The sequence below is a fragment of the Choristoneura fumiferana genome, chromosome 17 (genome assembly GCF_025370935.1).
Source record: "Choristoneura fumiferana chromosome 17, NRCan_CFum_1, whole genome shotgun sequence".
NCBI classification, from domain to species: Eukaryota; Metazoa; Arthropoda; class Insecta; order Lepidoptera; family Tortricidae; genus Choristoneura; species Choristoneura fumiferana.
This window is the reverse complement of record NC_133488.1, coordinates 5,356,103-5,381,701: the sequence shown is the minus strand read 5'-3', so window position 1 is coordinate 5,381,701 and position 25,599 is coordinate 5,356,103. Positions and strand designations below refer to the sequence as shown.

Below are 25,599 nucleotides of genomic sequence, written 5' to 3'. Positions count from 1 at the left end.
GCCCCGGCTTCTGCAGTTATAGTTTTTGGAAAATGGAGGTAAGGGATTAGCGAAGTTTACAACTTTATTATTATATTAGGAGTAACAAGCTATGTGTGTCATTATCACTTATGGTATCGTAATGTGGTTGAACAACGAGGTAAATATTACTCACGTGTTTTAGCGTGATAAGTCCCGTTTGTGGTATTTTGACTATGAGTGAAAATCACGAAAGTTTAAAACATTATATCTTCTACTAAAACATTATACCATGTCAACAAAAATTTGCCCACGAAAATCAAACGGAATAAACGTTCGAACCTAGGATAAATTGTATACCCGAAAATTTCACAGACAAACGAATTCTTGGCAGATGAAATCTCGGGTAATAGCTAGTAGCTAAAATATAAATTAAAAGGTCATCCCCATTCAAGAAACGTATTTTTCTCGCACGGAACCTTTCATATTATTCAAGAGTCTATCTCGCACATCACCGGTTTTATTTACTCATTGCTATTCAAAACTTGTTTGTTATCTTAAAATCTTAACGACAAAATGTTCCAGATCTGATAATGTCATAAATTGATAAAATATCATTTAAAAATTAAGTTATCTTATGTTATGACAACGAAGGACTTAGATTCCGTAGATAAAGAAATTAATATAAATATTTGAATCTTGTTAAACATGGTTAATTTTATTTGAGCAGCCAGTGTGAACGTTGAGTGTATTGTTATTTTAAAAAGTGAGTATTTTTATTTTGTTTTTATCACTTATCTTATAAATAAAGAGTGAGTAGGTGCGTGGGTATGACTCACCGAGTCTTGTTCAGTCAAATGCCAAGTCCGTCAATATTTTGACGGAATTGACATTTGAATAAACGAAAATGCAAATAATTTTCTGTTAAGCATTTAATTTCCAATGCAAGCTTTTTTGCTGACTACTATTGCTTTTTGTTCAATATAAGTACTTGCATTGTCATCCAACTTACATATACTCAGCGGCGTAAAATTTGGCCCACTTCTACATACAAAATTACCCATTACGTACTGCATACATTTGAGGGCCAGATTTGTCGCACTCAGTATATCTATGTATACCTACTTACCAAATTTCAAGAAAATCTGACTACTGGAAGTGGGTCAAAATGAATTTAGAAGATTTGACCCAAACTGGACCAAAGGTTTAATTTGTGCCATAAAAAGGATAAACGGTTGATCGGTTATTATTATTTGTTGATATGCAATATACAGAGTGTACTCTTGATATAGCCTCAAACCGTAACCAGACGTAGATTTAAGTAAGGTGAACCGATATTAAAACAAATAATTAACTACCAGAGCGTAATTATTTTTTGAATATTTTTCGAGCAGCAATGTAATACGTACAATACAATAATTCGATAAGAGAGAGAAGCGTTCTGTGACAGCTGTCACGTAAAAAGTGCGACATTTTGAATAAAAGCAAAGTAGTAGTTATCACATAGACGTATATTGCGTGCTAATTTATTTTATAAGGAAAATAATAAGTTTAAATTTTTTAATCAGTATTCAGTATTTATTTATTGCAACACCTTTTATAAAAAAAAAATGATGCCCTGTTGGGGCGTGGCAATTTTAAAATTTATTACATTCATTAACTTGTACATAACATATTATGCTATTTTAACCACATATTTAGCAAGAGGTTTAACGAACACTTTATAAATTAACTTAACTTTTTATTAGGCTTTTTACTAGGCTGTCATCGTTCATCCACTATTAGATATAGATACCTCTCATGTTTCGGTTTCTACAATTTTTTTACCGTACAACGGCAAACCCTACTAGACACTGGCAAGACAGAGCCATATTTTTCTAAAAAAACAACAACAAATTTTTTACTCAAACATAAAGTGGGATTATTAGGGTCTTCACTAACAACCCTTAAAGTTTGAGATTGTATCTCCTCTTAATTTTTGTAGCCGAATTCATCTGTCTAGTCCAGGGCTTCCCGAACTTATTTGTACTGTGACGCCCTTAGGACTTAGCCATTTTTTTTTTAGAAAATAAGAACGAACTCAAAATATAACCATGATTTTTTTAACAAAAATTAGAACCGACTATAAAAACCTTGTAGTTTGAAGTCGGTGCCTCAGCACGAGCCAGCAGCAGTGGAACTATAGTCGTCTACCTACATACTATTATACTGGGATTCAATCACTCCTGCTGGCTCGCGCTCTCGTGCTGAGGCACCGACTTCAAACTAGTAGAAAATTATTTTCAAGGTTTTTTAATGGTTTTTAGTGATTTGTAGCTAAAGTGAATCTCATAATGATTCTATTAAGCCCAAACACGGCGTAGTTATATTATTTTGTAACAGAGTACCAATACCTACGGTCTTCTTCATCAGATCCAGTTCACCAAATGATACTTTCTGAATGTAAATATTGGTGTTTAAAATGCCAAAATCGCTATAGGTGTGCTTTTAAAATTTGAGGGTTGCCCTCGATTTCTCTAAGATCCCATCATCAGATCCTGACTTGGTGACAATGGGACCACCTCGGAAGTATCCTTTTGAACAAAAAAATGAATTTTGGAATTCGGCCCACAATTGGCGGAGTTATCGCGTAACTAACACACAAAAAAAAACATAAAGATGAATTGAGAACCGTCTCCTTTTTAGAAGTCATTTGACCAAAAAAAAAACATGCGGACGAATTGCGAACCTCCTCCTTTTTTGAAATCGGTTAAAAATAAAAAGAGATCGACACCCGCTGCCTCTGGGACAATGTCGCGACGCCCCAGGGCGTCGCGCTCACAGTTTGGGAAACCCTGGTCTAGTCTACCTATAATAGTTCTTAAAAGACAACCCTGTTATGACAGATAGCGTAGCGACAGTAATAGAGGTTCCATTTTTCACCTTTCGGGCACTGAACCTTGAAATTAAGATTAAATCATGTGCTCCGATAAGAACGACATAAATGCACGTGCATTTAAAAGGTCTTATTCGAGTTACAGGCACCGGTTTATAATTTGTTCTATTTTAATCGATTTTGTAAGCAAGTCATGTATCTATTTAATTACTGCAATGGATGCCTGTTAACCTTGGTTCAACCGCAAGTCTACATATACATAAAATAAAACTGTATCAGGTATTACTTGCATACTGAAAATATTTAAGAAAATTGCTTATTGGCATAAATTTACTATATTTAATAAAAAAACCTAACTTAATCTAGTAAAATTTTAACAAACATGTACATTAGCATTGCGTCGTTTACATCTAGCTTTTAAGTTATTTATAAAAAAAATAGCGAATAGTCCAAAATTTACCGATAGATATCTTTAAGAAAAACGTTCACTATATTATATACCTAAAGGTAGGTACTAGCGCAATAGAAAGAAATAAACAATGAAAAAAACTTTTGTCTAAGCATTTTTGCGTACTCATTTTAAAAGTGGCATAACGTATACAGATGCGGTTGTGTTGTGTGTGGTTACTTAATTGAGATTATATTTTAGCATTTACTTCATTTGAATTGGTTCACTAGTAAAAGAGATGAGACGATTTGAAAAATGTTATCGTACGTTTTGGAAGACTCGCTGTTGATTTAGCTGAAACTTATATTAGATAAACAAGGCATGTTGCGTTTTATAACTGACTAACATAAATCTATCTCCACGCGAACGAAGTCGCGGGCACAGCTAGTATTGGAAATATAAAAGAGTTGCTCTACTAACACCGACTACGTGACTCTACCATTCTAAGTTAGTTCATTAAAGAAAACAGGTAGGTTTACGACTCTCAGAAAAGTGTTTAGTAACTCAGACTGTGTGTGTGTGTGTGTGTGTTTACGCGTTATCTACTCGCCGTACGGTACGCTTTTTACTATTATTTACTTATTGTTAGATATGTATGAATAAATCCCGTTTTAAGGATTTTCCAAGCTCTATTTTCTTATCGCTAGTTTTTACAAGCTTATTATTTAGTTTCACCTGTCCCGTTGTCTGTCTGTAGTCAAATCTTGCAAGTTAAATTCGACCAATTTTCAGTAGTCGGATGGACTTGAAATTTGGCATAAGTACTTATGTAAATTGCGTGACAATACAATAATCTGATAGTGATATCTTGGTAGTCCGGCCAGGATAGTCTCTGCAGGACGGAAGTCTTCAACGGTGGCATCGACTTGAAATTTGGTACCTATGCAAATGTTGTCCGACTTGCACTTGCCGATTTCAAGACCGCTTGGAAGGATTGATTATCGACATTACTTTACTACTTTAGGGGGATGCCTTTGTCCAACAGTGGACGTCCTACCTACAGCTGATAAGTAATATGATGATGATGATGACATGATTTTCTTCAATAACACACGCGCACACGGTTTCTGGTTTATTCTTTAGTCTAAGAAAAAACATACATAGATACTTAAGAAAATGAGTAAAGGTTCACAGTTCAACAATTTCAAACATGTTATTGTCATTGTGCCAGATTGCCGTGTGTATAGCTAGGTGTGTGAAAAAGATTTTGTGTTTGATTTTCTTTTTCTACGTGCACATTATTTTGAACAGGAACCGAAGGAAACGCAGCAAAATGACTAAAGGGAAGAAGGGAAATCAAAACGATTCGACGGAGGGCAAAGTGTTGAATTTCCACCATCTTGTGTTCAGAGTGGCTAATGCAAAAACGGTATGTATTGTGTCTTTATTAGTGATATATGGATATCTTGATCTCGGACATAATCCCATGTCGTACTGACACGGTACTATATATATATTTTTAATTAGTATACTCTGGTCCGTGTTTATCCTCTTTATTACTTATATTAGTTTAGATAGACGGGCGTTTTTAAAAAAAAGTGTACCTTTTCATTCAAAATGTTATTCATTTTTTCATACAAATTTTATGAGTCAGTTTTGTGATGCCTACACCGAGTGTGTAAAAAAAACGTCACAAAACTGACGTTTTTGTTTGAAACATTTTCATTTTTTAAATCGATTGCGATCCTGATTTTGAGTAAGAAACACCATATTTTTCTAAAATCTAAATAAAATATACTTATATAGGTACAGTTTTTTGTGAAAATGCCCAGATACGTAGAAGAATGAGGGGTACCGATATAGCCAACCGAATTAGCTCATTGAAGTGGCTGGGCTGGACATGTAACACGGAGAAGAGATGGCCGTTGGGGCCGAAAAGTTCTCGAACGGAGATCGCGGATCGGCAAGCGCACGTAAGACGTCCACCAACAAGACGGACGGATTAACTGATTAATGCCCGTTCCCATATTATTCCAGTAAAATTGTGCCAAGTAGCGATACATTGCGGGGTCACAATCCAAACGAGTTACACAAGATCGATCGAGCACCGCAGTGCCATGCTACTGGAACAATTTTGGGAGTTTAAAAAAAAAGTGTACCCTTTCTATTTTTTGAAATTTTGGAAAAAATATGGTTTTCCTACTCAGAATCAAGAGAACAATCGGTTCCGATCGTTTAAAAAAAATCCCCATTTTTTCATACGATATTTTATGAGTCAGTTTTGTCACGCCCATACTGTGTGTATGAAAAAAACCTCGCAAAACTGTCTTTTTTTTTAGGACAAATTTTTAAACTATCAGAATCGATTGTGTTCTTGATTCTGAGCAGGAAAAACCATATTTTGTCCAAAATTTTAAAAAAAAAGAAGGGTACACTTTTTTTGAAAACGCCCTTTTACTGGAATAATGTGAACCTCCAACCGCAGCAACTGGAGGTTTATGGGGGAAGACTGTGCCCAACAGTTACCCTCGTACGACTGATATGATGATGATATTAGTTTATACCAGGGATGTTACGGAGCTCCGATTACGTTTCCGTTAAGTCGGAACTTCCGTTTGATATTAAACATCCGTTTCGGTTCCGGTTCCATTATTTTTTAAACGGAAGTTATATCGGATGTCAATGCTTAGCACAGCGACTGGATATGAGCGACGTACCTACATCAAAAACATACGAGGGCTAATTATGTAACGTTTCTGACACTCGCGATCAAATGAGATTTTTTAGCGAAAACTATCATTTGATTGTGATCGCGAGTGTCTGAAAACGTTACGCAATAAAGCCTCAGGTTTAGTAGACCTACCCTTAATATCTCGTCCACCTATCACTCAGGCTCCGATTCTGGTTCCGGTTCCGTTTCTGGTTCCGATAAACTAAATTGAAAACATCTGGTTCCCCTTTCGGTTCCGATAAAATCACATCCTTTACATCCGTGGTTTATACATACCTGAATCTCATGCCATTGTTTCGGAATTTATTTCAGGCGTCGAGTTATTTCATCACGAGGTTAGGCTTCAAGCCTTTTGCTATCAAAGAAGCCAGCGACAACGTGCCAGTATTGTCGATTGCTGTGCGACTTAACAAGGCAAGTATTCGTATGTATATTTTAGAGTAGGCTGTTTTTTCTCGACTGTTTTCTTGTGCCCATTGTGCAGTCGAAAATCACTGCACCGTATCATACTATGACCGTAATAGAAAAGTATCAGGCACGGATAGTAACGCAACACGAACTAAAACATGTCAAGGGCGTGTCATACTTACGGGTAATTTTTTAGGGTTTCGTAGGGCATAGTATTCAATAGAAAGAATATATATTTTCCTGACCGTTTCTATTACGGTCATGATATGATACGTTGTAGTGGGTAGAGAGTATATAGGCTTGTTCAGCCACCAGAGAAAGCCCCTCTGATGCAATGCTTGAATCATCTATCATAGTCGCAAAGGCCGTTGTTCATTTGAAATGTGTTAATATGGGAAGGTTGCCAATTTGGTGTTTTGGATGAAAATAATATTAAGACATAAGGCAGTGCTTTAAGCAAACGTTAGAAAAACGAACGACCCCACAGTGGCTATTTATTCGTACCTATCGTTGCAGGATTTGCAGGTGGTAGGTATTTCTCACTCCGGTAACTTTTTGCCCAGTGTCTATAGCTAGGAACCTGTTATTTCAACAAAATTTAGCTTTTAGTGGCTGGGGGTTTCGAATCAATTAGTGTTATGGAAGATGTAAAATGTTTTATATGTGATTTAATTAAAATATCTCTCAGCACACATGCAGAAGAACTAAAGGGGTTGTCAAACCGGTTCTAATGCATTTTTAGTGTTTTCTCGTGGTTTGAGCGGTAATTTCTGCGGTGAATGCATTAAATAATAACCTAAAACAAAAAGTTGGAAAGCCCCCGACTTTGTCACTTCAAAGTTCAATATCTCAAAAACGGCTGAAACGATTTCGATAAAACATCTCTAAGAACCATCGCTAGAAAACCTGCTTTCATATAAAAAAAACCTCATTCAAATCAGTCCACCCTTTTAAGAGCTAGGGTGCCACAGACAGACAGACAGACACACAGATACACAGACACACATAGCGGTCAAACTTATAACACCCCTCTTTTTGCGTCGGGGGTTAAAAAAAAGGATCAACGATTCTCCGACTAAGGGTCTATGCTATAGCTGACGCGGTTTGCACAAAGCGGGTGGACGCCTACTAAAAAAATAGTAGCGGCGCTAAGTACCTATACTGCACGCGACAGATTTTACTTGTACCCTTAGTGTAAGTTTTCGGTTTTCAATGGTATGTGTGAAGTTCCCAATCCGCACTGGGCCTGCGTGGGAACACGGCCCAAGCCCTCTCATTCTGAGAGGAGGTCTGTGCCCAGCAGTGAGACGTAAATAGGCTGGGATGATGTACGGAAGTTCCCAAAATATCACGTTGATCAAATATTGACGTTAAAGTCCTTGAAAACTAACAACAAATGTTCTATTAACCGAATTTTACTAAGTTTTAATTTCATCAATGTTTTTCCAGATAACGATCGTTTTTGAGTCCCCGACCACATCCAACTCCGACATAACCTCAGACTTGACAGCCCACGGCGACTTCGTGAAAGACGTAGCGTTTGCAGTGGAAGACCTGGATGCGTTGGTGAAACGGGCCAGCGAGGGGGGAGCGGAGGTGGTGCGGGGGGTCACTGAGGAACGGGACGAGGGGGGAGTTGTGAGATACGCGGTGTTGAGGACTGTGAGTACTAGACTAATAAGTAAAAAAAGCCACTTTGTAAGGACTTCATCATACAACTTCTGTTTTAACAATCATCATCATCATCAGCCGGGAGACGTTCACTGCTGAACAAAGGCCTTCCACTTAGAACGCTACAATAAACAACTCGCCACTTGTATCCACCGGTTGCCCGCAACTCTCAAAATGTTCTCAGTCCATCTAGTGAGGTGGGAGGCCTGACAACGCTTCGTCTTTCGGTTCGTGGTCGCCGCTCGAGGACTTTTTCCCACAACAGTTATCTGTTCTTCGAGCGACGCGGCCCGCCCATTGCCACTTCATCTTGCATATTCTTCGAGCTATATCGATGACTTTAGTTCTACATACAACGGGTCATTTACTTAGTTTTCACTTTTTTTTTTTTTTATAATTTTTTTTTTTCAGTATGGAGACAACACTCATACATTGATCGATAGCAGCCAATTTTCTGGCGTTTGGTTGCCCGGCTACAAGCCGCTAGAGGGCGACCCTGTCGAGAAGATTTTGTAAGTAACATTTTTTTTTATTCGACTGGATGGAAAACGAGCAAGTGGGTCTCCTGATGGTAAGAGATCATCATCGCCCATAAACAACATACTTACAATAAAATAGGTTTAGTATACACTGGGAAGTAACATTCGTTCACTTTTCTATCACGGATCAAGTATAAAAATGACTCAATTCAAAAACATACAAATTTGACAATTTATTCTAATCTGAAAATAAAATTAAAAAATGATTTACTGAACAATTATCACGTTTATTTACCAAATGTAACAGTGGTTTTCGTTTTGCTAATATTTGCCACTTTTTGACACTGCCCACATTATAATATAGTGCGCTACAATATACCCATAGTATAACTACGAGTATACCTACTTATATTTAACAATGTTTTTTTCTATCTAAATAAGTTAGGTTGTTAAAAAATTTGGGAGTTTCTACTTTCTAGCTGTTGTCGCAATGATATAATAAGTGATATGAAATTGATTACAGACCCAACACCAAGTTAGAGTTCATTGACCATGTGGAAGGGAATGTCGCCGACGGAACTCTAGAAGACTCAGTTTCCTGGTACGAGAAGAATCTCAACATGCACAGGTAAAAAAATGTACCTATAGGTAACTAGGATTTCCCCGCGGTATCGCTCACATACGTTAGGTCCGACTGTAGAATTTAAATTCCGAGATTTTACTAAATTCAAAATTCCCATATATGAGATCGTATCATCGGTGGTCTTCATTTACGTCGTATAAAGGTGTGTAAAATTTCATGTCTCTTCATGGTTGAGATTTTGGAATACAATACAATACAATGACTCTTTATTGTACACCAGAAATAGTAAACGATACAGAAAATAGGTAAATAGAAAATTACAAGGTAAGCAATAGGCGGCCTTATCGTTTAAGAGCGATCTCTTCCAGGCAACCTTTTTTACAGAACGAAGAAAGGACTAGTTTACAGCAGGTGGTGCATCAACAGTAGAACAGAATATTCAAACGCTACAAAAATACATCAACACATATATCGTACATATAATACACGTCTAAAATAAAATACAGGCAGTGGGATAAACAGCAAAATATAAATAAATAAATAAACTATGGTAAAGCTAAATATTACAAGATGATAGATAGTGCTCCTTAAGCAAAGATTTAAAGGGTGACAAAGATTTTGCGCGTCGTAATTCAATCGGTAAAGAATTCCACAACTGAATAGCCTGGATAGTACAAGAATAGACATAGAATTTGGAGTTAGAAAGACAGACGGTAAGGAGAAAGTTGTGAGAGCATAGAAGTTACGTAGCTAAATCGCTTTTGTGGTAGCGATAAGAGGAGTTGCAGGGTTAAAAAGAATGCCGTAAAGAAGGTGGAGAATGTGAGAGTTACGGCGAAAGCAGATTGGGAGCCACTTGAGCTGTGATCGAATGGCAAAATATTATAAAAAAATAAATATGGAATATTGCATGCATTCATCCCGCTCCCGTGGGAACATTGGAATCAAAAGTAGCCTATTTGTTTTATTTGCGACATCAGCGCGTGCCTTTCATCCTAAGGGCACCCGCATGCGCCAACTAGCGTATAGGAATTGGTTCTAATCGGTCCAGATTTTTGTATCGATCCTTTGGCCCTGCTGCGAATATTTTAAGTAAGCGAAGAAGTAATTAATCGATTCGTTTTTTTGATTCAGATTTTGGTGCGTGGACTACACTCACGACTTGACTCCATACTCCTGTATCAAGTCGGCTTCTGTGATTAACAAACATGACAATGTGCTCGTAAGTTTAAATAATAAGGGCTCAAGTTTCCAATATCTTATTTGAGCGATATAATGATACTGCCTTTCTTTATTTTGTTCGATTAAAGAGAGACATTTATCACATAAAATAACAGGAACTTGAACTTGACAGGGAATAGTGAAACCTGCCATGATCTCGTAAGTTACTGACCACTTGCATGACCGGTTTTTATTAGTAGCTCATTTGCAGGAACTGCTTGATTTCGTAAAATGTATGTACATATTTAAATTAGCTTAGCTAGACCAAGCCCAGTGTAATTCTATCCTTACTTCGAAATTGAAATCTGCGCCATCTGTCCACTAACTGCTGAACTTCTACAGCTCTCAATGAACGAGGCAGCTAAAGGCTTGCGCCCGACCAGCAAGGCGAGCGAGTTCGTAAAGGCACACGGAACATCCGGAGTGGAACATGTCGCGTTTTACACCGATGATATAGTTGCTACAGTAAGTATATAGAAATGAAAGATAAAATTATTTATTTACACAAAAAGTAGTCAAGGTAAACTAGTCTTCGGTAGCACAAGGTAGCGACATTTTTTGGAGAATCATCCAGTGGTTCATTTTCCCGTCAAAAAGGGGACGAAATTTTTCAATGACAACGTTATGTCAAGTGACTCAGCAGCAATATCTGCTGCAAAAAGCGTGCATAAATATTTTATACGACTCTACGACTATGATTTGTAGGGCCGGTAGGATGTGTCAGATATTTTAGCACGCTCCGCTGTGGCAGAGATATAAAAGCAGGTGACTGTCCGGGCACTTCGTCGTACCTCAGCTCTAAATTTAACTGCTGATTTAGACCTCAAGTGACGTAATGAATTTGTAAAACAGTCGTTCTATTATGAAGTTATTTTTACCTATGGAAACTGTCCCTAAATATTAAACTAGTATTAAATAAATAACATTAACGTACGATCGTATGGCTAAGTTCACAAAGAGAATTTGATGCTATATTTTTTACAATGTAACTAAAACCTTGAACGATAATTCAGTGGGGTATAAAGATTCTAAAATACAAAAAAAGCTATAAAACACATTTTTTTATAAACCTATTCTTAAATACCTATTCTAATATGCCGCCGAATGACCCGCGTGAGAAAAATGGCCCATGCCCTCTCATTCTGAGAGGAGCCCTGTGCCCAGCAGTGGAACTTAAAGTAAAGATTAGGATGATGATGACCTATTCGAAAGTTTCTCGAAAGGTTCATTTTTCCCTGGTTTTACTTAAGTGGTAAAAAAACTTGCCGATTTTCACTCAGTCTTTTCGACTTCAGATAATCATGCATGTGCACCCTTGTAGTAAAGTTCGTTTTCCTAATAAAGTGATTCTTAAGAAGTTTTTTTTTATTACTTCTTATAGCTTCTGTGACTATGTCTTTATACCCCAATATTTTCATTATACATAACATAACGCTGTTTATTCTATTATTCCCATCCATTACCAGATGCGAAACTTAAAAGCGCGTGGCGCAGATATCTTGGCCTTCCCGCCAACTTACTACGACCTCATCCGTGAAAAATTAGCAGACAGCTCCTTGAAGGTGTCAGAAACAATCGACCAACTGCAAGAGAACCACATCCTGATAGACTTTGACGAGAAGGGCTATATGCTGCAAGCTTTCACTAAGCATGTGCAAGCGAGACCCACGCTCTTCATCGAGATATTACAGAGGAGAAATCATAGAGTAAGTTGAAGATACTACAATCCTACTTACCTATATTAGAAATGGGAAGCTTGGGAGTGTGTGCGGTGGTTACTCTTTCACGCTTAAACGAATGCATTTGGACGACATTCGGTAACAAAACATCGATAAAAAAGAAATACAAGACAGGATTCACGAGTTGCTAGATAAATATAGGTAAATAGATAACTGGTTCTAGGTAGATAACACGTAGGCTCCCTTTTATTCTGATAATGGTAATTTTTGATAATTTTCATGGGAATGGACAAATTCCCGAAATTTCAATTGAACTGTCAGATCTTATTTAAAGCTAGTGAAGCCGGAAGTTGACGCGAGTTATGATTTGGACAAGGCAAATCAAGTATAATATTCTGTATGGTCCATATTGTTCTAAGACTCAATGAATAATAACACTAGTCTGTTTGAATGTTAGTCTGTGTGAAACAGGACTACATTTCACGATTCAGGGCCGGATTTAGAGGTGTGGAGGCCTTGGGGCAACAAAGGAGTGGAGGCACTCCCCCCCCCCCTCGCCAAACCTATTCTCGTAGTAAAATGAGGGCCATTTTTGATATTTTACTGATTGCCTGATTGAAGTGAACAAATATACTTAGATGAGTAGTTGTTTACTAGTGTTTACTCATCGGAACTTCAAAAAATTAAAAAATCCGATGTCTCTGTCGTGAGGGCTCTTTTGTGGAGGCCTCGGGGCTGTTGCCCCGTTTGCCCTCCCCTAAATCCGGCCCTGATACGATTACACCCCGAATGAACTTTCCTTGTTTAGCAGTGGGACGTATACGAGTATGTATGTATATGCCTAGATGATGAAAAAACTGTATACAATTATGTAGTAAATAAATAATACCTACTTATAGCCTTTTTTGCGCAGGGTTTTGGAGCTATGAACTACAAATGGGTGTTTGAAGCAATCGAACGTCTGGAAGCAAAGAAGACTGACGAATCTTCTGGCAACGATAAGAAAGATAAATAAAAATTAAGCCATTTCTACAATCTTTTATAGATATAAACTAAACCTTACTGGGAAGGGTAAAATAGTTTTGATTGTATTAGCGTGTGTCAAGGCCAACGAAGCCTTAATTCGAACAAAATTAAACATCGAAATGTGTTTCATTTTGAGATAAATTTTATGTACAATGCATTTCCTTTAACAACATTTGTTTGACAAAATAATTTAGGCCTTATAATATTACTTGCACATTCTTTATATCTAAAATAAATAAATATTAAAAAATGAATATTTAATGTCCTTTTTTTCTCATTTTTGAAATATTTAAGAGACATAGACCCTGACTTCGAGATACGATCAAGTTCTTAGTATAAGTCCGAAAATGGTAACTTCTCCCTATTGTTTCTCGTCTATCCACCGCATCCACCGGTACATTTACTGTATGTAAGTAGAAATTTGCTTTAACCTTTCGTATAAGGAAGTAAGATAAAACCTGCATTCTAGTTTGTCTCAAATTATAAAATATTGCAGATAAAAATAAACATTAATGTAGAAAAAGATATGTACTGCTACCGAAAAACCACTGACGTCAAAAAAGTCTGAAAGAATCAATAGTGACAATCAGAGAGCTCTGCTATGGTTGCTAGAGTTTCCACGTGGAAAAAACAAAAGAATTTTCCATATCTACTAGCGAGGATATTGCGCAACAATTCGAAATAGGTAGTTATGCAAAGCCAACCGTCCCTGGTTGACGCAACCCACCCCGACAGGTACCAAACAGGTACTAACGGAGTGTAAGTGGGGTGGATGCGCGAGCTCGTGTAAAAATAATCTTAAACAAGCGACGGTCGAGCTGCTAGCGCCAAGCGCGGTGTAGCGAGTCTCTAGAGATATATGTAAGTAGAATGTCCTTAATGCTTTTAGAAGTGTTGAATGTAGTTTTGTTAAAGCTTAATAAAACCTAATGCTTAAATTGTTGGATAATTAGAAAGATTGAGTGCATTTTAAAAACCCCTTTCCAAAAAGGTGACGTCTCTTAATCAAATAAAGAAGGTGACTTCAAGTCAGGTAGATTGTCAACTCTCGTTCAATACCAAAACTTACTTTGTACAAAAATCTATCTAGATAATAGAACGAATAAATAAAATTGAAGACCGCTCGAAACCAAATGTACCAACAGATAATCTTTTTTACCTAGTTATCGAAACTATTTTTATGATAAAAATACTCTAGATTATTCGGGACGTAATATCATTAATAAGCAAGGGGAAGCCTAGCCCAACAGTGGGCTACACCAAAGCAACAGTACAAGCTGTAGGTCAAGAGTCCGTGACGCCTCGCCACCCCATCTCTGTGCTTAGTTCTCGATCGAATCCAGTTTTCTATTATCGAATATCATTTACATTTTGTTTACCGACTGGCTCTGCACGGTAGATCGGTGACTCAATCGTCCGGACAAGATAATAGTGCGTTTGATATTGGTTCCTACATTTTCATATGAATTTATTTAATATTTGCAAACAACGTATTGACAACTGTTTTGATAATGAGTTCGGAAAGGAGTCGCGTTTAGAAAAAAAAATGAAAAGTTATTTTATATTCAGTGTTTCAAATTTTTGGTTTAAGTTTATGTAAGTACTTAGTGTTTGTCAATCAAATACATGTTTTTTTTTGTTGTAAGTTAAAGTAATTTTCAGCCTTACTGAGTGAGACGAGTGGAAGTCTTTACCCAGCAGTAGGAAAACGACACCGCATAGGCTATTTAAAAAAAGTAAATACCAATTAAAATTTGCCCTGATGCTGTTGGATACAAACGAAAAAAATACTTTGTAATCTAAACCGGTTGGTGGAAAAATTTTAAAAAAATCAGGATGGTAGTACCTAAGTATATCAAACTTTCAAGGAAAACTATAACGGCTAAGTTTGCTTGAGAATTATTAGTAGTTTATGAGTAAATAGCAGCTTAAGGTATAAAATATACCCAAACTTGGAAGATTCCGTATAAAATACGAAATTCTTGGAAAAATATTACTTTATTTTTTCGTAGTGGCTACGGAACCCTATTTTGGGTGTGTCCGACACGCTCTTGGCCGGGTTTTTTTATACTGGTTTTGACAAAATAATGTACATCGATCACGCTCTTCAATACTTGACACTTATCTCACCTTCGCTAAGGTCTTAAAAAAAATAAATCTTAATTTATTGTATGTAGTCCAATCGTAACGCCTGACCGGCCCACTGTGCGCCGGAGGCTCGGCTCTACGCAGCAACCAACTCATTTACCTATGGCATGATACTCTGGAATATCACGCCTTCACGTTGATACAAAAAGGCGAGTGCACACTGTTACACATTGACCATGGGGGAAGCCTATGAATTAAAATGAATTAGTTTATTTAGTTAAACATGGTAAACTTGGACATAGAAATGCTAATGTGCATTATTTGCAATTGGGTGGATCAACTATCTCTTGTTGTTATTCTGTCCCGTCCGCCAGGGGACAAAAGTAGTAGGTACAGTTTGTTAGAAGTAATGTTGTGTCACATTATACTAACATGCTTACCTATTAGATGACCAATCATAAAAAGGGCTTAAACTACCACAAAAATGTATGTTTGGCATATTTTAATCCTTAAAACTTACGGTTTAAAGAGTGACTCAGGAGACCGTAACTATAGCAACGAGTGACAAGAAAAAGTTGATTGACCCAATTGGCATGCAAACATTGTTTTATGGTCTTAAAAAGTTTTTTTTTGTTGAAACGAATTAAGTGAAGAAGCCTATGTCCAGCAGTGGACTGCTGTAAGCTGATGATGATGATGATGATTACTTACATTGTTTATTTTAAAACCTAGGTTGAATATTGTTTATATCCAACAGTGGACGTCCTGCAGTTAATTATGATGATGATGAATTGACTAATTTTGTGATGACCTCCGAGTAAACCTTCGTCAAAAAAATATTATCGGCTTTTTGAAATCACTGTAGAATCTTTAAGTAGACCTAACATAGCAAGTGTGTCGCATGGACCATAATAAAAGGACTGAGTTGGAGTATGCACAAATAAAAACCGTGTTAGATTCAGTTTAGTCATTACTAAAGTACACTGTTACTTACATTTTTGATCCAATTTTTATTTATTCGACTGGATGGCAAACGAGCAAGTGGGTCTCCTAATGGTAAGAGATCACCACCGCCCATAGATAAATACCTGCAACACCCGGGGGATACCTCAAGTGCCAGTAATTTCACCGGCTTTCTTGCTCTCCACGCCGAAACACAACAGTGCAAGCACTGCTGCTTCACGGCAGGATTAGCGAGCAAGATGGTGGTAGCAATCCGGGCGGACCTTGCACAAGGTCCTACCAACTGCACATGGAGTGTTATGTACAGTCAAGGAAACTGAATCACGTAGGAACCGTTTCATAATTAATTTCGCTATGATTTCTTTGGCAAATATGTATACCTATGGGATGTCAACATGATATTAGTACCACAAAGGTAAGTGATTTAATTTCCTCGACTGTACTTGGTGCAATAACTTTTCTTGTGTTGTTATTCTTCCCCGTAGCTCAGGAGACCTCAGTGATATACTTCGTTAGAAAAATGTTTGCAATTTATTCTGTTAGCAAGCTTAGGAGATGAGCCATGAAGGAATTTCCTTAAAACTGTCCCAACTCCTAACTTGGATTTGTACCCCATAAAATCATAGTTAAAAGTTAAAATCTAACGCGGTTTGTGTAATCCCTAATATAATATTTTTCAAATTCAAAATTTGGCCCTCAAATGTATGCAGTAATAGGCAATTTTGTATGTAGATACATACAAAATTGCCTATTACTGCATACATTTGAGGGCCAAATTTATTGCCGCTCAGTATATTATAAAAGGAAATATTTTATAGACTATAGAAGTGTTCAGTCAATGTAGATTGGTGTTTAAAACCTTGTTGTAGTACGTAAACAGTTCATAAAAAACATCGTCTACCTTTGGATTGGGACTCACGTGGACACACCCTTACATACAAGTTGTTTTAGTATAAATAACCACATTTCTCGCTTCATATAAAAACGTCGGCTGGTAGCTATTCTCCAGTTCTCGAAACATTAGCTTACTCACCTGTTGTCCTCTTTTGAGAATAGTTTTTAAAGGATTGTAAGACCCGTCAAAATGGTGAGTATTTAAGTGGCGTAATGTAAACATTTTTGTTAGTCAATAGAGTGGGAGAAGCGTGAGTTATGTGCAGAAATCGGAATTTAGGGGATACATTTCAGTATTGTGTAGCTTTGAATATTCTACATCACATGGTGTAAATGACAGAAAAGCGTTTTTTTTTTGAGATAGCGCCTTTCGGCTTAGGAGGGCACAATAGTTAACTCAATTCCAAAGAGTATAAGTACCTATATAGACTCAATTCCCTTCGTCTCTCGTTGTTCGCCTAGCGATCATTTAGAATTGCTTTGAGAAAAATTTGCCATCATCTTTAAAATAATACATAAAATGTAATACACAGTTGCAAAACGCGATCACTGGTATATGACAAAAGAATCGATACCAAACTGAGTTTATCGATAGAGGAACTCCCTACCTCGTTACATTTTGCCCCAAAACTCCGATGTCTGGCTTCTCGTTGTTCGCCTAGCGATCGTTTAGAATTGCTTTGAGAAAAATTTGCCATCATCTTTAAAATAATGCAAAAATGTAATACACAGTTGCAAAACGCGATCACTGGCATATGACAAAAGAATCGATACCAAACTGAGTTTATCGATAGAACTACCTCTTACATTTTCCCAAATTTTGTATGACTTCTCGTTGTTCGCCCGTTCGATCGCATTGAAAGCTTTGAGAATAAATTTAAAATCATCATGTAAAATAATACAAAAATGTAATACACAGTTGCAAAACGCGATCACTGGTATATGACAAAAGAATCGATACCAAACTGAGTTTATCGATAGAGGAACTCCCTACCTCGTTACATTTTGCCCCAAAACTCCGATGTCTGGCTTATTTATATGTCGGCGGCCAATCGTAAAATCCGCCAGATCACGAAATTCCTAGGCATATCATGAAATGGCGGCGTTTCATGATATGCCTAGGAATTCGTGATTTGGCGGATTTTACGATCGGCCACCGACATATATACCATCAGTGCCCATGGTATCCAGATTTTTTGAAAATCTAACGTTTATCTCAATTTCTCTCAAATGCTTGTTGCGTATGACGTCACATTGTTTTCCCGTTCGATGACAAGCATTGACAAGCTTTGATGTATAACATAAATAAAAAAATACTAAACATAGTCATTATAATTATACTTACCAATATAATATACAATACAATACAAAGATTTTATTGTACACCACAAATAGTATGCGATACAGAAAACAGGTACCTACACAGACAAAATTACAAGTTAAGCAATAGGCGGGCTTATCGCCTAAGAGCGATCCAGACAACCTTTTTTTACCATATTGTGATCTTATACCTAGGGGCTGTTTCACCATCCATTGATTAGCGTTAACCGACGGTTAAACGTGATGCCGTCTCCGTCGATTCGAAACAAAACAAATAGAGACGGCATCACACCTAACCGCCAGTTAACACTAATCAATGGATGGTGAAACAGCCCCTTAATGTGATGAATTTATTTGTATTTTTTTTTCAGACTACATACACAGATAAGGGGAAGAAACCTGAAGATGGAAAATTCATTGCGTTCGACCATCTTACATTCTGGGTTTCAAATGCAAAACAGGTAAATATAAATACACTTTTAAAATATAAATATACATACAGGCCCTATACTATGAACTTCGTAGCTTGCCGTCCCGCTTACGCAAATATTGTTTAATACGAGAGTGAGAGGGACAGTACGATACGAACTTCGATTTTCGAATTTTGTAGTAGGTAGCCTCCCTGCGTTTAACCACAATCACGCCTGGTAGTGATGGTAGATAAGCGAAGATGAGACTAAGATGGAGCACGCTTGCCCAATAATATAACACGAAGATACGAAGATCGTATATAGATCAAGATACGAAGTTCGAATTTTGCACTTCGTAGTATAGTAGTCGGCCTTGGCCCATTTATACATACATAATTTTTTTTTCTTTTATTTTCCAGGCAGCCAGTTATTACGTGACTAGATTTGGATTCGAGCCACTTGCGTTCAAGGGGCTCGAGACGGGATCCAGAAAAATATCTTCTGTCGCTGTCAGACTGAACAAGGTAGAGCCACAGAATAAGTAATAGGTAGAGCTAACCTTACTAAATGTAAACTAGACAACACTAGCAATCCATTATATCCGGCAGTTGAATGGAATTTCCGGGATTTTATTAAATTCTTACCATGTGTCCTAATCCTAGCGGTTGGAAATTTGGGTTTGAGTTCCGTTCCCGTGTGAATGTAGCGATAAAAAGTGAACTATTTGTTACTTGCTAAGTACCTCGAGTAGCACATACATTAAAAATAAATAAATTAGTGTTCAGGATCTTAACTCCCTGCCTCACTCCACTTTAATTTTAAATTTTTCTGGTTTTTTTTTAATGAAAATTTATTTAAGAATATAAACTTATAGAAAATACAATCATATACCTAAGAGCTAAATACTACTAAATAATAAATCTACTAGCTAACTTAAATAATATTTTTATATTATAAAAAAATGTAATTTTTAATGTATTATTCTAGTTTACGGTATAGAAACAACGCCTGTTCAGTTCATTTTTCGTAATGCGTACTGCTAAATAATGGAATTCGCTCCCATTCCCGGACCCTAATTAGGGCTCTGATTAATCTGAACCAATGAAATACATACACTTTGGCCTTATCTGAACTTATCATCAGTGAGCTTATGGGCCAATCTAGGGTCAGCTTATGTAAAAAATATATTAAAAAAAAAAAAACTTTATTTTCAGATAGTTTTCGTCCTCCAAGCGCAATACGAGCCTGAAGAAACCCAGCTGACCACCGAAGTGGGATACCACGGAGACTTCGTGAAGGACGTGGCCTTCGAGGTCGAGAACCTGGACTATATCGTGGAGTACGCGAGGAGACAGGGCGCGGTGGTCGTCCGGGATCTGTGGGAGGAACGGGACGAGCATGGGGTCGTGAGGATGGCTGTCTTGAAAACGGTAAAGATACAGAAACTCTTCTACAGTCATAAGGTGATTTTCCACAGGCGAGGTAAGACGAGGCGAGACGAGATTTGAAATTTGTACGGCGGCGCCCGCGGCGGCTCGCGGCGGGCGTGCATACAAATGAATGTATACAAATTTCAATTCTCGTCTCGCCTCGCCGGTGGAAAAATTGGAAAATCACCAATAGGCCAATGAGGTATAGGGTCAATGAGGGCTATATCGCGTATGAATTCGCCGCTAGAGGCGCTAGTGTAGCGAGAGGTCTCCGAAATGTCAAATGTCACTGTTTTTAGGTGAGCTAAGCAGGTTTATTTATAATTGGAATAATTTTGTAAATATTTTGCAATACCTGAAATATATATATATATTGTTTTCGAATTTAGCAGTAGCCCTACTGTGTCTGTTTAATAGATGCAATTGTTTTGGATACAAACTAAGTATGTAAATGTATGATCTATACTGTATCTTATTATTTTTTATAGTATGGTGACAGCACTCACACGCTGGTCGACCGAACCAACTATAAAGGTCCCTTCTTACCTGGTTACCAGCTGTTAGACAAGGACCCCATCAACAAATTCCTGTAAGTACGTCCTACTCAGCGTAGTACCTACATACACACTATAGTTAAGAAAAACAAAAAGCAATGGTTAAAAACCTCAAAATTAACACCACAGGATAGCTAAACTTACCTTGCGATTTCCGACCATGGTAATATTACAGCCTACACTTCAGTCTACTCATGACCACAACCGCTCGCGCTGCTATGTGGTTAAATCGTTGAGGTAATGTAACCCGTCGTATGCTTAGACACGGATCCGTGTCAAATTTAAGGCTATCTTTTTGTATTTTTTTTAGTCACCAGAATTTGTGCTTATTAAAACAAATGAGACTAGAATTCAGTATTGTTTTAGTTCTCACATACGAGAGGGGGTAAGCAATATATCGTTGTGATTAAGTCCATGGTAATGGTATTATTTAGTAGGTAGTAAAAAGTCGGTCTAGCAAGTGTAAAACAATTAACCAGCTCTACAGTTGAAACTGACTCATGAACAGGGTGTAAGCTTTTCGCTGCAAATGGCAATTGACATTCCATACATCTGGTAGAGAAATAATCTTTAATTGATTATGAAAAGTTTCTACCCTGGTGCGTGATTCGTATGTCGACTGTACAATATTGTTTTTAATTTCTTACAGCCCAAAGGTGGACATCAGCTTTATCGACCACGTGGTGGGCAACCAGCCTGATGGCGAAATGGAAACTGCTGCCAGCTGGTACGAGAGGTGTCTGCAGTTCCACAGGTGAATGTACAATAGAAAGAAGAAAAATATTATAAATGGTATAATCGGTATTTCATGCGAGAACCGATGTCGACAGTTAAGGTACTTTGTTTATTTATTCACAACACAAGATACAACATTATGATAGGAAACAAAATAAATAAAAACTACATAAATATACTAACTATAAAAAAGAAAACATCATCTAAGAGGCCCTCCTGCGGCATAGACCCCAACACACTGGCGGCATTACCTCTCTGTACCGCGCACTTTTTTAGAGTTCCGTAGTCAACTAGGAACCTTTATAGTTTCGCCATGTCTGTCCGTCTGTCTGTCTGTCTGTCTGCGGGTAGGTAAGCTCAGAGACCGTTGGTACTAAGAAAGCTGTAATTTGACATGAATATACATACATATCAGTCACGCCGACAGTGGTACAATAAAAACAAGTAAAAAATATGTTTTTAGCGTACCTCCCATAGACGTAAAGTGAAGGTGATTTTTTTTTCTCGACTAACCCTATATTGTGGGGTATCGTTGGATAGGTCTTTTAAAATAGTTGCTAAGACAATTTTTCTATTCAGTGATCTGTTTGCGAAATAATCAACTTTAAGGTGCAAATTTTCATTGAAATCGAGCGTCCTCCTCTAAAGTCTAAACTGTTGGGTGAAACAATTTGAAAGAAATCAGAATTGTAGCAAATATATCAAATTTACAAGGAAAATTATAGCGGCTAAGATTGCTTGAGAATTATTAGTACTTCAAGAGTAAATAGCAATTTAAAATATACCTAAACTTTTACTAATATATTATACTTATAGTGTCTTCGGTAAATGAAATAAATAATTTGAATTTGAATTAAACCCTATTAGGTAGTAAATAAGGGGATTATTTTTAAAGTCTTTTCATGTCTTAATGAAAGCACGCACACCAACCGCTTGGCACGCGCTTCAGTTTGCCGTTAACATAAAAACTTTAGGTAGGTATTTTACAAAACCTTTTCTAGATTCTGGTCAGTGGACGACAAGCAAGTATGCACCGAATACTCCGCCCTCCGCTCTGTTGTGATGGCCAACTGGGAGGAGTGTGTCAAGATGCCCATCAACGAGCCGGCCCCTGGCAAGAAGAAGAGCCAGATTCAAGAATACGTGGAGTACCATGGAGGAGCCGGGGTGCAGCACATCGCGCTGAACACGGACGATATTATTACTGCTGTGAGTTTGGTCTGAACCTGTATTTGGTCGATCAACTTCTTCTTGTCACATGTTGCTATACAGAGTGTTACATAAGACGTTATACAACATTTAGTGCTTCGTGCTCAGTTAATGCTGGGTAATATAAAATGCATTAACATTAGCAATCACTCTTTAAAACCGGAAGTTTATAGGATTAAAATTTGCCAAACATTATATGCTAACCTTCTATAATTAGTCATCTAATAAACATGTTAGTGGGTATAAAATGTGATGTGACAGAACATTTCTTTTTACTTAATTATTACTTCTTTCTTACTACTTCTTTTGTCTTATTACTTTTTCTTATTACTTCTTTTGTACCCTCGCTGACGGGACAGAATAACAACAAGAAATAGTTGATCCACCCATTTAGATTTATGGTACACTAGGTGTTGCCAGCGACTCGAACTATGCAATTTTCCGGGATAAAAACTATCCTATCACCTTCCCTGGGACTCAAACTATCTGTATACCGAATTTAATCTAAATCGGTTCAGCGGTTTAGACATGATAAGGTAATAAACAAACAAACATACTTACTTACCTTATAAATGCGAAAGTTTGTTAATGTGTGTACGTGTGTTCGTTAGATACTTACCTACTCTTTCATGCTAACGTCAGTATCCGTGGAATACATAGGCTACTTTTTATTCCTATATTACCGCAGTATCGGGATGTACTTACGCATATAGTATCCCGAAATCTCAACCGATGAGTCAGAGGCGGTACTTTTCAAGGCATCTGTCGTAGCATGTATTGTATTGAAAAACTCTTTATTGTACATAAAAACACATGAAAATAACAGAACAGAGGATAATAAGATGTACAAAGGCGAACTTATCCCTTAAAGGGATCTATTAGTATTCTTGGTATTCTCTTAGAGGCATGATAGTAAAACGTTTGTCGTCTGTTCATTCCAAAATTTTACACGGCAAGATAGCTTAAAGCACGCAGTGGAGGAACACCATCGGTGATGAAACTTAGCAGCTGTGACAGATGCTTCTGAATTTTGAATCGATGCCTCATGAACCAAACTTCCCTTCCAGATCGAGAACCTCCGAGCTCGCGGCGTAGAGTTCCTCTCCATCCCTTCAAAATACTACAAACTGATCAGAGAGCGGCTCCAACACAGCAAAGTGCGAGTCGCTGAGAGCATCGACACCTTAGAGAGACTTAACATCCTGATAGATTATGACGATGATGGTTATTTGCTGCAAATATTCACTAAGAACACACAAGACAGGCCGACGCTGTTCCTCGAGGTTATACAGAGAAGGAATCACAATGTAAGTAGCTCTGGCATCTGCCCCCTGTGCAAACGAAATTTTACAAGTGTTACAAATTAACGTCAGCGCGATAAAGATGAAAATGAAAATATTATTTGTTGACAAAAGAAGCGTTTACATATGAATATCCGTGCACCCTAAGCTTGGCTGGGCCTGGCCCTATCCTAGGTAATACTCGAGTGCAAAATTAGAACTTCGTATCTTGCCGTCCCGCTGACGCTAATATTATTTAATACGAGAGTGAGAGGGACGGTACGATACGAACTTCAATTTTCGAATTTCGTAGTAGCCCCTTGTATCTAGGGGTCCGCAGGATCTTAATAAATGTGTCAAAAAACGGAACTAACGCGACTATCTTGCACAACTTCACTTTTTACAGTTCGTCGTGAATATCACTGTTAGTATCTTTTGTTCGTGGCTTTTAGTTTGTATTTTAAGATTAAAACACTAATAATATAAAACTAAAAATAATAATGGAACGTTTGTTTTTTTGTCGGATAAGTTCGTTTTTATCTTGCTTTCCCAATGAGGGCTATCGCAAGGCTATCGCGTATGAATTCGCCGCTAGAGTGTAGCGTGAGGTCTCCGAACTGTCAAATCTAATAGTTTTTGGGTGAGCTACGTGAGTTTATTCATAATTAAAATAATTTTGTGAATATGTTGCATTACCTGAAGTTAATAATGGTAATTATGCATTACGGGGCAATGAATGTCTGTGTTTTGAGACAGTTTTGTCTTTCGGAAACTTTTGTCCTCCCTTTTTTTCCGAACAAAACGGGACTACGCAACACCGTGGTTGCTCGATATTTTATGGTACGATTTTAAGGTGTATTAAATATGATTTTAATCCAAACTTTGTTTTCACGCCCGTAATAACAGACTTTGAAAGCCACACTTCAAAAACTCACGCAAGTGGCGCCATCTAGAAAGACAAAAAACGATAGCCCTCATTAGCTTCAGTAAACTTCAGTGAGCTAGTTGAGAAAGCAAAATAAATACGAAATTTGTTCTTTTACTTCTAGCATCGGCTTTTTTTTAGTAATTTTGTTAATTATTTTTTCGCAGGGTTTTGGCGCTGGTAATTTCAAGACCCTCTTTGAATCTCTAGAAGTGGAACAGGAGAAGCGCGGCAACCTGTAAACTTTAAGTATAAGCAGTAATATAAAGTCACGGTAAACTAGTAACTAGTATTTCCGGAAAAGTAGGTTGTTGAACACACTGTTGATTCATTTTAATTCATAGTCGCATAATTCGTTTGTACTTTGAAAAGCTCGTATCTCATAAAAACAATGAAGTAAACTGAACTTTAAAGTTTGGCGAACAAAGTTTATTTTATTAATTTTGAAATGCTTTTTCTAATGTATTAATGATTTTTCGATTGTTATTAAATTTTTGATGTTTTCAATAAAACGAATTTAAGATAATCTTTCACTTTTTGTTTCTCGTTGTGTCATACTGTACTACACGAACATTTTTAATCTTTGATCAGGATTGAAAATATCAGAGAAAAATTCCAGACAAAATTTAATTTAATAGATGACGTCACACGCAATTACCTTACTGCCTTATTAATTAAAATCAATGTTATGGTTAAAACAAACCACTGGTTACATGGCAAAATACAGAAAAAACGGGTTGGTTCCACTTCCATGTAACTGCCTGCAACTGTA

At 37.3% G+C, this 25,599-nt stretch overlaps 2 protein-coding genes across 6 annotated transcripts; both read left to right on the top strand.

Annotated features, from left to right (window-relative positions):
* The first annotated feature begins 617 nt into the window (after positions 1–617).
* On the top strand, positions 618–13,280 carry LOC141436983 (4-hydroxyphenylpyruvate dioxygenase-like). 5 transcript variants are annotated; one of them, XM_074100141.1, is made up of 10 exons: positions 618–724; positions 4,533–4,650; positions 6,265–6,366; positions 7,810–8,022; positions 8,443–8,543; positions 9,034–9,138; positions 10,228–10,315; positions 10,657–10,779; positions 11,781–12,020; positions 12,907–13,280. In XM_074100141.1, the coding sequence occupies exons 2-10, from the start codon at positions 4,555–4,557 to the stop codon at positions 13,006–13,008; spliced, it is 1,170 nt and encodes a 389-aa protein (XP_073956242.1). In that variant the 5' UTR covers positions 618–724; positions 4,533–4,554; the 3' UTR covers positions 13,009–13,280. The 5 variants fall into 5 exon arrangements, with proteins under 5 accessions (XP_073956242.1, XP_073956244.1, XP_073956243.1 ...); XM_074100143.1 differs by lacking the exon at positions 618–724 and adding an exon at positions 758–778; XM_074100142.1 differs by lacking the exon at positions 618–724 and adding an exon at positions 3,687–3,750.
* A 3,767-nt stretch (positions 13,281–17,047) lies between these two features.
* Positions 17,048–25,353, top strand: LOC141436980 (4-hydroxyphenylpyruvate dioxygenase-like). The gene is made up of 9 exons (XM_074100136.1): positions 17,048–17,157; positions 18,656–18,745; positions 19,114–19,218; positions 19,909–20,124; positions 20,613–20,713; positions 21,328–21,432; positions 22,415–22,622; positions 23,690–23,929; positions 24,995–25,353. The coding sequence occupies exons 1-9, from the start codon at positions 17,155–17,157 to the stop codon at positions 25,067–25,069; spliced, it is 1,143 nt and encodes a 380-aa protein (XP_073956237.1). The 5' UTR covers positions 17,048–17,154; the 3' UTR covers positions 25,070–25,353.
* The last annotated feature ends 246 nt before the right edge of the window (positions 25,354–25,599 follow it).

Excerpts from the sequence above, each read along its gene's own strand:
- LOC141436983 (XM_074100140.1), top strand. The coding sequence starts at position 4,432 with ATGTTATTGTCATTGTGCCAGATTGCCGTGTGTATAGCTAGGTGTGTG. Across the intron at positions 10,316-10,656 it reads ACAAACATGACAATGTGCTC|CTCTCAATGAACGAGGCAGC; the intron begins GTAAGTTTAAAT and ends GAACTTCTACAG. Across the intron at positions 12,021-12,906 it reads TACAGAGGAGAAATCATAGA|GGTTTTGGAGCTATGAACTA; the intron begins GTAAGTTGAAGA and ends TTTTTTGCGCAG.
- LOC141436980 (XM_074100136.1), top strand. Across the intron at positions 18,746-19,113 it reads GGGTTTCAAATGCAAAACAG|GCAGCCAGTTATTACGTGAC; the intron begins GTAAATATAAAT and ends TTTATTTTCCAG. Across the intron at positions 19,219-19,908 it reads TCGCTGTCAGACTGAACAAG|ATAGTTTTCGTCCTCCAAGC; the intron begins GTAGAGCCACAG and ends CTTTATTTTCAG.